Raw genomic sequence first — 11,545 nt, 5'->3', positions numbered from 1 at the left:
GCGAAAACGGATGTTCTTGCTTTGACAGGCCCATGTCTGAGAAGCCAGACAGACGGTCACATTTCAGGATAAAGTCACTTATACTTGGGTACGTCGGTTGAGTCTAAAACAGCTAAACTCGCCCTGTTGCTAAAAAACGGTTTATCCAGCTAGCTAATGTTACGTGTCCCTGCTCTGCTGAAAACACATTTGCCTGTACGAGTGGGATCCGCTGGCTGATGTGATGACAAATCCACTCTGTTTTTTTTCCGCTGCAGCAAATCAAGATGGAGTGTGAGTGGAAGCCAGACGAGCAAGGACTTCAACAAATTTTACAGCTCTTGAAAGAGTCCCAGTCGCCAGATACGTCCACTCAGAGATCCGTCCAGCAAGTATCCTTCTCCCGGCCAGACCTAGATGTCGAGACATGTATATTTTTAATGTGTTCAGTGCAGAATAACGCATCTAGGTGGACTCAACAGGCTAACCGCTAATATTAGCCGTGGTTACCGTTATTAGCAAGCACACTGGTGCTGACTGGTTGGTGTGACAGGCTGTTTGCTTTTGTCGCCAATATCAGCTACAGTATTCCCATGTAGTTAGCTAAAGCATTGTGCTGTGCTTCACGTCTTTTCTCTTGCCAGTCAGAGATTGACCTAATGCTAATTGTTTTCCGATCCTGCACGCGACCAGCAAGCGTCGCCGGGAAGCAGGATCCAGCGCTGCCCTGTAATCGCCTTTCCATAGGCTACATTGTCACTGTACATTTACTGCTGTGCATCCTTTGCATTGGCCACAAAGCCTCCCAAGACAGGAAATGCAGGCAATAGCCAGAGCCTAATTTTATACTGTAGAGTAGATGATCACCAAATAGAAAATTGATTTGACTATACAGTTGACCCGTGAAATGGCAGAGCAGACCGTAATGATCAAATCCAGTGTAACAGCGTTGTGACAATGATGAGAAATTATGACTACAAGACTGTTAAAATCCTGTCAGACTGAAAACAGAGAGATTTCACATAAGACGGGTCTTTAATGACTTGTCACGCTGTTGTTAAAGGTGTATACACTAGGTGCTGTGGCAGAGCATGAATAACACATGAAATGATTGGATTCTTGTACAGTGTAAACATGCACACTTCTGCTATCACGGGGGAATAGAAAACAGACAAAGGAACTGGATATACAGTGCTGTTTTTTTGCAGCAACCAGTGATTGCCATGTCATCTTATAATTTTCTGATCACAATACTTCTCTGCCAAAGCCATCTTGCTTAGCATCAAATTTGAATGAAAACATGAAAATTGAATGCTATCAAATCAGTACAAGTTTTCATTGTGAGACTTGTGTCTTGCTCCGTCTCGCATTACAGGGGACCTTCAAGATTTGTCGAGATTAAAATCTTAAAAATCAAGCATGTTTAGCTGATGGCCCCATGTAGATCAAGAGGCAAGCATTGAACTCAAACTTGAAATCCAGTGGGAATGGTAGTCAGGCATGAAATCTGTCTAAAAGTCATGTAGTATGACCCAGACATAAATGCAGTTATGTAAGATGTACAGTAGATCATGATTATTATTAAGTCTGTCAGGTAGCTTATGCTATAACGTCTTTGTGAATGGCAATTTTGTGTAAGTCAACTTGTACGTTTACATACAAGTATCATGTATTTAGTGCTTGAGTTGGGATGGAAGACACTGCTGCATGATATTGGCCCTTCTGAATTTTGCTGACCTGCTTATTAATTTTGCTTATGTTTAACTTTTTTACATGTACTGTATAGCTAACTGACATACATCCTGCCATATTAACCTAAATGTGACACCTTGATGGGTGTATGTGGTATTTTAGACACATACACACACACACACACACACGCACGCACACACACCCCTATACATCCACTGTGCACTAACGCAGCAGCACCACTTGACCACATACACACCCACTGTCTCATCTCCGGTGGCACCAGGTGTGGTCGTAACACAGTGCATGTGTAATTACACATGCACTGTGTCACGACACCTGGGGGGTGCACGTGGGCTTGTGGTGTGTGCATGAGAGGTGAGGTAACAGGTGCTCCAAAGTAACCCAATGGGTGTCGATCACAGGTGCGTTGTGGGTTTCATGCAGCATTCACACATGCACAGCACTAGCAGTAAATTTCTGGAATTGTTGCAATCCACAAGGCTAAAATGAAGTCTGTTTTGCCGTTATTGTCTCAGAGCTTACAGATTACAGTAGCACTGTGACTGCATGCTGTTCTTACATGCCAAATGTCGACACATTGTCTTCCTCAACCACATTTCCCAGAGACTTGAGCAGTTGAACCAGTATCCAGACTTTAACAACTATTTGATATTTGTTCTCACAAAGTTGAAATCAGAAGGTAAGCAGTCTGTCCGTTTATTCGCCGGCCATTTCAGTCCTTTGTCTGCAATTTTTTTCCCTCACTCCTCTGATGGTGCTGGACAGTGTGAACGTTAGTCATGTCACTTTTATGTAACTGCTTAGTGACAGGTCTGCCTGGCCATGACTCGAGTGACCCAATGGCGTCTTTGCTACAGATGATGTGGCACTCAGAATATGGGTCACTCTAATTTTAAACCTAATGCCTGGCACCACTCAACTCTTGACCTGACTGTCTGCACAGTAGATGACCCAAATGTTAGAGTTAAGACATTTTAGGATGGCGTTTGCAGTACTGCTGTTAGTTGAGATGAAAGGAATAGATTGTTTATCCATGGAAGTCCACTTATTGGCCACCAAAGCATGTCTTGTAAATATTTGCCACTTTTTTTATACAGATACTTAAGGAGATTTGGTTATTCACAAGTTGCAAACATTTCTAATGGCACTTGTGTAGCTAGTCACTGCAAAATCATTTTCGGTGTAATTACAAATGTTGAAATTCATAAATAACATTAGATAGAGCTTGTTGCTATTCATCATTGGTTAATTAGTTGCACCAGTTTTCTCAATGCCTATTCAGGCACTCTGCATTTTTCACACAGTGAAAGCAGAACTACGGGTCTTGTGTTTATGTTCTGCACCATGCTGGGGTGAGGGAAAGGGAATGTGATGGCAGTGCGATCCTGTGAACAGTTAATGACTGAAGCAGGCAGTTAATAACTGAGGCACCAACACTCACTCACTGTTACCTCTTATGTGTTCATGTATATTAGGACTCAGCCATAAGGTATGTACAGTATTGTATTGTTTTACAATTCCTACCTTGCTACTCTCTCCTCCCCCTAAGATGAGCCAACTCGGTCCCTGAGCGGGCTGATACTGAAGAACAATGTGAAAGCCCATTATCAGAACTTCCCCAATGGTGTGTCTGAATTCATCAAGAGCGAGTGTCTCCAAAATATTGGAGACTCCTCTCCCCTCATCCGGGCCACTGTGGGTAAGTTGCATCCTCTGGTTCCATTGAATGTTGTATCGGCCTTCCTGCGTCAGCGTCCTAACGTTGTGCGTGCTTGTGCTGGTAATGTTCTGCCATTGTTCACACATACGGCCGATACGGAACTTTACCAGTAATGTTACAACGTCTTGAGCAGTGAAATTGGCAGAACTGAATTAACTAACTAAATTACATCAATACTACAGAGCACCAAAAAATATTGGGATGTTTGACGGCAACTTTCAAAGCTTTAATTTTTAGTTAAATATATTGCTGGAGAAATCAGTTTTATTTACTCCCTATCAGTTTTGCTGCATTCAACTTTGATTGGCAACACAGCAATATGCTGTACATTTACATGCATGACTATTGGCCACATGCCAAGTGCTACAAATTCAGCGGCAGAAGACAAGGTTGTACTTAATCACAAAAGACTATAGTAAAGGGAAACACAACCAATGCAATGTGATATTGAAAGTGTCCAACTCAAACGTATCCAGTAACGGTCATGCTATCCTTTTACTACAAGCTTTTTTACTTCAGACAGTTTTAGCGTTGTTGGCTAACTCCAGTTTTGTTACTGTTGGCTTTGGCTCATGTAGCCATATATGTATCCACATAATTTTAGCCCTGTTTGCTAAGAAAGAGCTAACTGAGACTGTTTGTTATATTTCAAACCAAAAGCCACCCAGCCTCTTTACTATCACTAGTCTAGCTTCCTATAGTCTCTTCAGACTGTCATCCCTTTTGCCCCTAGCAGCTAATGCTGTGTCGTAATGTGACGTAATTCCAGGCAGCCTCGGTGATAGGAGACCCTTCTCCTGATTCAGAAAACGTCTGACTCACTTTCAGAAAATAGCCTAGTGTATGCCCACAAATCCAAAAGCAAATATCATGTTGGGCTGGTTATGGTGTTTTTGATTATTTTATTTTTTTCCCAAGCTTAAATAATTTTTTTATGTTTACAAAGCGTTGAATACACAGGAAATCGAGTCAAAAGCTGTGGCACTCTGGAGAACAGTAGGCAGTGGTTTTAGCTAATGTGTCTCATTTGGAGTTTCCATCAGCCATGATTTCTAAAGGCCGCCAATTGGGCACACTGACCAAATTCTAGCAGGATATTAGTCCAGTGGCATGGCCTAGATCAAACCCTACATCACCTTTAGCTCATAAAGCAACAGATAGATGCCAAGATGATTTTACATGCCAAAAATACCAATGGGGTGGAGGCAAGGTGCCACTGGTATATAGTGCATCATCTTTAAAAAATATGGAGTAAAAAATTTTGGAGTTCTGCCTCAGCTTCTGCCAATCTCAAGAATATGCTATTTTTGTATCTATTCCATTTTAAAGATTAAAACTGCCGTTAATGCGATGCACTGAGCCGGAGCAAGAAATGCATGGGTAGACACAAGTGTATAACATAAATATTGTACAAAAATGTTATGTGAAACTGTGTTTAAAGTAAACTGACCTTAATAAAAATGAAAGTGATACTGCAAAATTAGGGTTGGGGTTTCGAAAGCATTTTATAGAATCTGAATCCAGTATTGAATCTGCTTCCTGAATCCGAGTCCTTTCAAATCCCTTATCAAACCTTTTTACTTAATTTGTTAGGGAAGAAAGGACAATGAAATTTTCAAAAACATGGCACTCATAAGTTTTATGTGATTCTGTGTTAAGTGCTTACTCATTGCACTTGTGGGCCCCCCCTTACCGTTCTGTTACCCGGTTCCGTTTTGGAACCGGCTAACAGAACCCAACCCTAGGCATAATTACCATGTCTGTGTGTGTCTGTCTGTGTGTAAATACCCTCAGTAGAGTACACAGTTACCAACCTAGAGAGTAGATGATCTGATTAGATTTTGGAGCAACTTGCTGCATAAATTTCCATATTAATGAGTAAAAACTGATTTTCTTGAAACTACTGTAATGCCTTATGGAGTTCATTTTAGTACCACCTATGTGTTATGTGAAGATAAGTATGTTGACAAAAATATATGCTAATGAATGGATAAATTGTCTTAATAACCTCATTAGCATAACTGGTTATGTTTAATATCATGGTGACTGGCGGGGCATTATAGGCAGCTCACGTTCTTGTTTTGCCTGTAATACTGATTTGGAATTGGCTAATCACTTTGGCTGGATTTGGTTACAGAATTCAACATTTTGGTATGACAACACTAATCCAAATTAGAGTACATCCATACAAATGGATTATTAACAGCTGTGTATTTATTAAAGAGAAGGTCTGCATTGGATTGATACTTGGCACACAGACATGTAAATTTGTATTCTTCTATCTGTATTGTCAGTGACATAGTGTTATCTGTACATTATCTGTAGTTCTGTTACACCAAGGTAATGATGCCTCCCCATCACAGGTATCCTCATCACCACTATTGCCTCCAAGGGAGAGCTGCAAAACTGGCCAGAGCTTCTGCCTAAACTCTGCCTGTTGCTGGACTCAGAGGACTACAACACATGCGAGGTAAGGGTTAACAATGGAGATATAGGAGATTTGACTGTGGGATCTGGGTTCCTGTTCTGCAGTATGTATTGCATTGCAGTATATATTGCAGCATTTGGGCTTCAAACATGGCTTTTAGATATTTCTGTCAAAATATATGGGCTAGTGTCACTGTAATTGTCGTAGCATTAGGTATCATTATTTTTGTTAGGGCCGGGCGGTATACAGAAAATTTACCAAAACCGACACTAAATTTATCCATTATTTCATGCAAATCGAATCTTCCTCCATAGTATTTAGCTTCCGCGTTACCAAACCTCGTGAGGCCATCGTGGCCGTGCAAGGTTTGTGTGTGCGACAGTGCACGACCTCCATCTCCTGAGGTTTGGTAACTCAGAGCCCCCAGAGGCGAATCAGGATGGATTAGACTCTGGGGGACAACTTCTGCTTGGGCGTGTGTAACTGGAACCCTGACTGGAACTACGCTCATATACTTCCTGCCCCTGTAGTTTAGAGCCCGGGGAGAGCACTTCTGCTTGAGAGAGTTGTTAGCAACTTAGGAACACAAGAGAAGGACAATATATCTGCTCATCTCTACATAGCCTGACTATTCAGACCCATGGAGTGCGACGCAAGCGATGTCTCTTTCCCATATTTTGTTTTTACATCATGAATACATTGCAGGGAGAGAGACAAGACCCACACACACACCATCCCGGTAAGTCAAAGTAACTCCATAAGCAGTCGTTTTTGCCGGGAGACATATTTTGTAACTAGCCAATGTGCAGATGTCAGACCCTATTGGAGGCATAGCTTGCGTAGCATTCCATGGCTCTGACTCATCTGATCATCTATCGGGTTAAGTGTGCAACATGCTGATTTTGGACGGTCATCGGACTTGTGAGATTAAGGTAAATGTGACAATGTATCAAGATATGGATATCAGGTCATATCGCCCAGCCCTAGTTATTATTGTATATTAACATTGTCATTACTGTGGGAACATGGGATGCTTATGCAGAGGTTTAAATGACAGCTGTGCTTAACGCTTAAACTCCTCCAATATTAATTCTTTCAAATTCCTTGTCTGACTGTCGTGTCTTACAGTCAGCTCACCCCAAAACAGATAAAATGAGTCTTTGCAACAGCTTTTTGTTCTGTGTGTGTGTGTGTGTGTGTGTGTGTGTGTGTGTGTGTGTGTGTGTGTGTGTGAGTAAGAGAAAATGCACACACATTTGTGATTATGTGTTATATCATAGTTGTGCATGGTTGTGTATGCGCCTGTAAAAGAGCACATTTTTGTCCGTAGGAACATGGCGTGTCTGTTGCGTGTCTGTTTATTTGTTTATTTATTATGGAAGTGAGGGAGTTGGGTCAACTATAAAGCAGCATCTGGATGGCGTCCTGCTGGCCGGATCAGCTGAAGGCATTCTCACAGCTGGATCGACACCCAGAACGGCAGATTATTCAACATGAAATCATTTTTTTTCTCCCTCTCTTCATGACCCCATTTTCTGACTTGGCTCACACCATTACCCAGAATAGCTTTCATAATATGCATATCAGCAAAAACAACAAAGTGGTGTTCAGTCTTTAACTGCAAGTTGGGCATTTTCTCTGTAGTTTATCATGCCATCGTTGCATCCCGTTCATTGTCCTCCTCACTGTGCTAATGGACCAGTCCAGCAGTATGGCATGCTTGCTGTGAATGTGGAGAAGCAGGGACGCTTGGCTCAGACTGGAACACATCGACCCTCTCGATTGGATGGGTCGTAACCGCTGTAGGCCTCTTCTCCTTGTGCCCCTTACTTCTGGAATTAAAGGGGTGACATGCAGTTGAATAACATCCTCAGGTCTAGTCCAGAACACTGTGAATCTGATGTCTGGCATTATCTGATTAAATGTTTGCTCTACAGTACTTGCTTGATATAGTAAGCCTTGATTATGTCAAGTACTTACAGTGTTGCCACATGGGAATGGTGGGTACATGCTCCCTAAAATTGTTGTTCCATAATGCAGTGTGGTGGCTTCTGGATGTTGGACCATAGCAATAACATCTGATCTGTCTGATGGTGCTGTACCCACACTTAAACTCTTATATACCTACTGCTCATTTATTTACCGTCAGCTGCATATGCCTGCAACATCAGGCACCATAGGGGAGTCGGTCACAGTAGTTGGACACACACACACACACACACACACACTCTCTGCAGGAAAATATGCTAAATTCAGCTGGGCTAAGGAGTATTTAAAATGTGTCCTGCCAGAGTGTTATTCATCACAGCGTAATGCACAAATGGCCATATGATTTTCAGTGAGTCACATCAGTGAGTCACATTAGTAAACTTTTGTAAAACATAGGAAAAGTAAATGAGCTACTGAACATATAAGATACACACAAAAATGTCTCTCCTTGTAGCTACACAGTGAGCCTCTTGTACAAAGCTCATTCAGAAGCTAAGATTTAGGTCAGCTATTTTCTGCAGAGAGGATCTTGAGGTGTATGTGTGCAAGGCTTAACACTGGAACGGTGACCAAATGTAGCCTCTGCTCATAAGACACTGTTTTTGAAAAACAGTTAGGAGGCTGGAAAGCTTCTTAGCTTTTGATGTTAAAGATAGCCGGATTGGGAGCTCTATGGAAAAAACGGGTATTAAAGGCATGAGGAAGAAGAGATTCAAGGCACTCCAAAATAGGTTAAAGGATTCCTCTGGTGTTGGTGAAAGTTAGCCTCATTTTCCAGATTGGCCTCTCTCTTTCTCACGAAATTACTGTGGATGTTTACAAGCCATTGTCACACAATTGCCATTCAGTCCCATTCATGATATCGCTCGTCAATTACGATATCAAATCCAAACTTCACAGATATGTAGTGACATAATCCATGGAGGAGATTTATGGGTCGAAGATGTAAGCATAAAATAGTAGTATACAAGCAAACGATATGCATTTTATTTTTAAAGAAGCAATGCGCGCACACAGAAAGCCCTCATTGGATGAAAGGGGCAAGAGCAGGTGGGTCTAACATACTGTGAAGTTGGGTTTGTTTAGATTGGAAGTACCGCCTCACACGGCACTTCTCACCAATCGCTAACATCCTGCATGGTTACTTAAGTGTTACTTAAGAGTGTTTATCCACTTGAAAATAGTGTGAAATAAGATAATTCGTCCCACAAATTAGTTGGAGCTACTGATAACAACTAGCTAGTTTGGCAGTAATTTCATATGCCAATCTGGAAAATGACACCAACTTTAACCATTAAGAACCTTTAAGAAGCTTTTATTCTATTTAACATTTCATATGAAAGGTTTAATGTGCCCAACACGTTTTGACCCCATGGCCCTCATCAGGGTAAGGAAGCGAGGCTATTTTGCAGCACCTTGGATCTCTTTTTCCTCACACTCTTGTTTTGCCTTTATTTTTAACAGTCAACAAACTGACAGTTTATTGCACAAGTCTAATAAGTTCAAGACAAATGTGCTCAGTTTTTTGAAAAGACATGGTGGATATACTTTATGATAAAGTAAGAATGAAAGATTTTTACTGCCCCATAGCACAAATTAGGCTTTATAGGGTTGTTGATCAAAACAACATCAGGGGTGCTATTTTCCCATATCCCATATTAAACTGCATTTACCAGCTGTTGCATTCTCCTACCTATCTATTCTACCTGTGAATGCAGTAGCTACACCTGTAGGCACAGTAGACAGGTATTTGGTGATGCTGGGCTCCTTTTCTGACAAAGGATTTGGGCTGCATTGGACTTCAAATTTGATGAAAGTGCTTTCAGTTGTATTTTGTGGGGCATCTAGTTCATTTCCTTGTATTCATTGTGGAAATGAATCTTGTTTGCTAGTGATGCTTCCTTAGGCTACCTTTTCCCCATGTTTTGGTGTAATGAAGTAATGCTTGATGATAGTTATTTTTAGTTTCACTCAGAAAAGTGAAAATGAATTTCAAGGAGAACAGATGGTTACAAACCAGGATGAATACGGTAGGCCCGATGGACCCTGTAAATGTACTGGAGAAGGCAATGTCTGTGCTGTGCCAGACTCATTTTTGAAAGCATTAATTATTGCCATAGGGGCTTCTAAATAATCCACGTCATTGCTGCCAACTGCACTTGAAAACCTATTTTGGCATTATTTTGTAGGGCTGCAGATGAAGGGAACTGCGTGCGACTTGTAAGCTGAGAGGGACGGGGCTCCAACACGTTCGAATACGGATCTCAGACATGCTGGCCTTGGTCCATTTTGATCAGTCCACATCTCCTCTGTCTGTGTGTTATATCTGCACATGAAGATTATCCTCATCAGCCTATTACTAGATTATCCTCATTACATGTGTGCACAGCAGAGTCCCCCACACAGCCTCACAGAGCTGTAACTCATTGCTGCTGTTGGGGACAGGGAGAGAGGGGGTGGTAGAGAGAGGAGGGGTATTTGGTACGAGGGTCGAGTGAGCTGGGTAAATACTGCGCTCCTGTAGCTTTGAATGCGATGACATCTTCAGTTGGGCCTAATTGACTGACTTGCCAACAGTGGACATTGCAAACACACACTATGCCATGTCCTGTTCTGTCTTGTTTTGCTGCTTAAGAGCAGCAGTTGTTGGAAGAGACCCCTTTGCCGCCATGCTGTACCCCATTCTATGTGCTCTATAAAAAGACTTGAGCAGGTGTGTTGGATGCCAAGTGCCTAGAACGTTGGCGGATGGCTTTATATAGGTTTTGCCTAAGAGCAGTTTTACTGTTTTGATTAATGGCAGTTGGGAAGTGGTTGCGATGGTGTTGTCAGGGTGAAGTTTGATGCCACTTTGGAGGGCAAATGCACATGTGTTTTAATGCTTTGTCGTCCCGGGCCTTATTTGAACACAATGTTCATATTTGCGAATGAGGAGCCTGAAGGAAACGTTTGGTTAACTAAATGCATACCTCTCCTTACGCTAGCGTGCTGTCATCTGCATGACTTGCATTCTTGCATTTAATGACCTTCCACAGCACGACTCCAAGGGAGGATTACATTTTAGACTCTTCAACGTCATTGGTATGCGTTAAGGCCACTCCCATCTGTATGCCCTTATCTGTTGACACGCTGGCACACAAATGCACATTATTACATTTTGAAGCCAGCCAGGTCAGCTGTCCCTTTAGCCTCTATTTGTTGGTACAATTTGTTAATCTGACTTTTCTGAAACAGCCCGCTCTGCAGTTCAGAAACCAGTCTCCTTAGCCTATCGCCGTTGAGACCGATAGTGAGTTTAGAAATGATTGGGTAACTTTGTGAACTAAGTACAAGCCCAAGTGTAGGTACAGGGATGTGGATGAATATAGTTCCGTTTAGTGTGGAAAGTGGGTTTGGACGGGGTTGGTCCTGTGACTACAGAACATATTGCTGAGTCTTCTGGAGGTGCTGTGGGCCTAATTACACCGAACATCTGTGATTGGAGGTGCCTACTTGATCTCAATGACATACCTACTCTCACCCTTTTCCCTTTAAAATCCAAGAAAGGTTTCTACATAGTAGTAGTAGTAATAGTAGTAGGTACTCTCCTAAAACGGCACAAGGGGTAGTTACATCAGATGCTGTGTATTTGTAAATGGAAGTAACCTTCCCAACCCTGCTCACTTACTCATAATGGATGCTACTGTCCTCCTGTTTTTTTTTTCCTCACCCTGCTT

At 42.0% G+C, this 11,545-nt stretch overlaps 1 protein-coding gene across 1 annotated transcript in view; it reads left to right on the top strand.

The window, feature by feature from the left end:
* tnpo1 (transportin 1) overlaps window positions 1-11,545 on the top strand; it is a 29,991-nt gene continuing 18,446 nt past the window's right edge. Inside the window, exons 1-5 of the mRNA XM_071912029.2 lie at window positions 1-88; window positions 258-371; window positions 2,296-2,371; window positions 3,242-3,391; window positions 5,776-5,882. Coding sequence (XP_071768130.1) covers window positions 267-371; window positions 2,296-2,371; window positions 3,242-3,391; window positions 5,776-5,882 — 438 coding nt within the window. The 5' untranslated portion in view covers window positions 1-88; window positions 258-266. The remainder of the gene's footprint in view (window positions 89-257; window positions 372-2,295; window positions 2,372-3,241; window positions 3,392-5,775; window positions 5,883-11,545) is intronic.

Source organism: Centroberyx gerrardi, chromosome 2 (genome assembly GCF_048128805.1).
Source record: "Centroberyx gerrardi isolate f3 chromosome 2, fCenGer3.hap1.cur.20231027, whole genome shotgun sequence".
NCBI lineage: Eukaryota > Metazoa > Chordata > Actinopteri > Beryciformes > Berycidae > Centroberyx > Centroberyx gerrardi.
The sequence above is the reverse complement of the archived record's forward strand: the minus strand, read 5'-3'. Positions and strand labels throughout refer to the sequence as shown.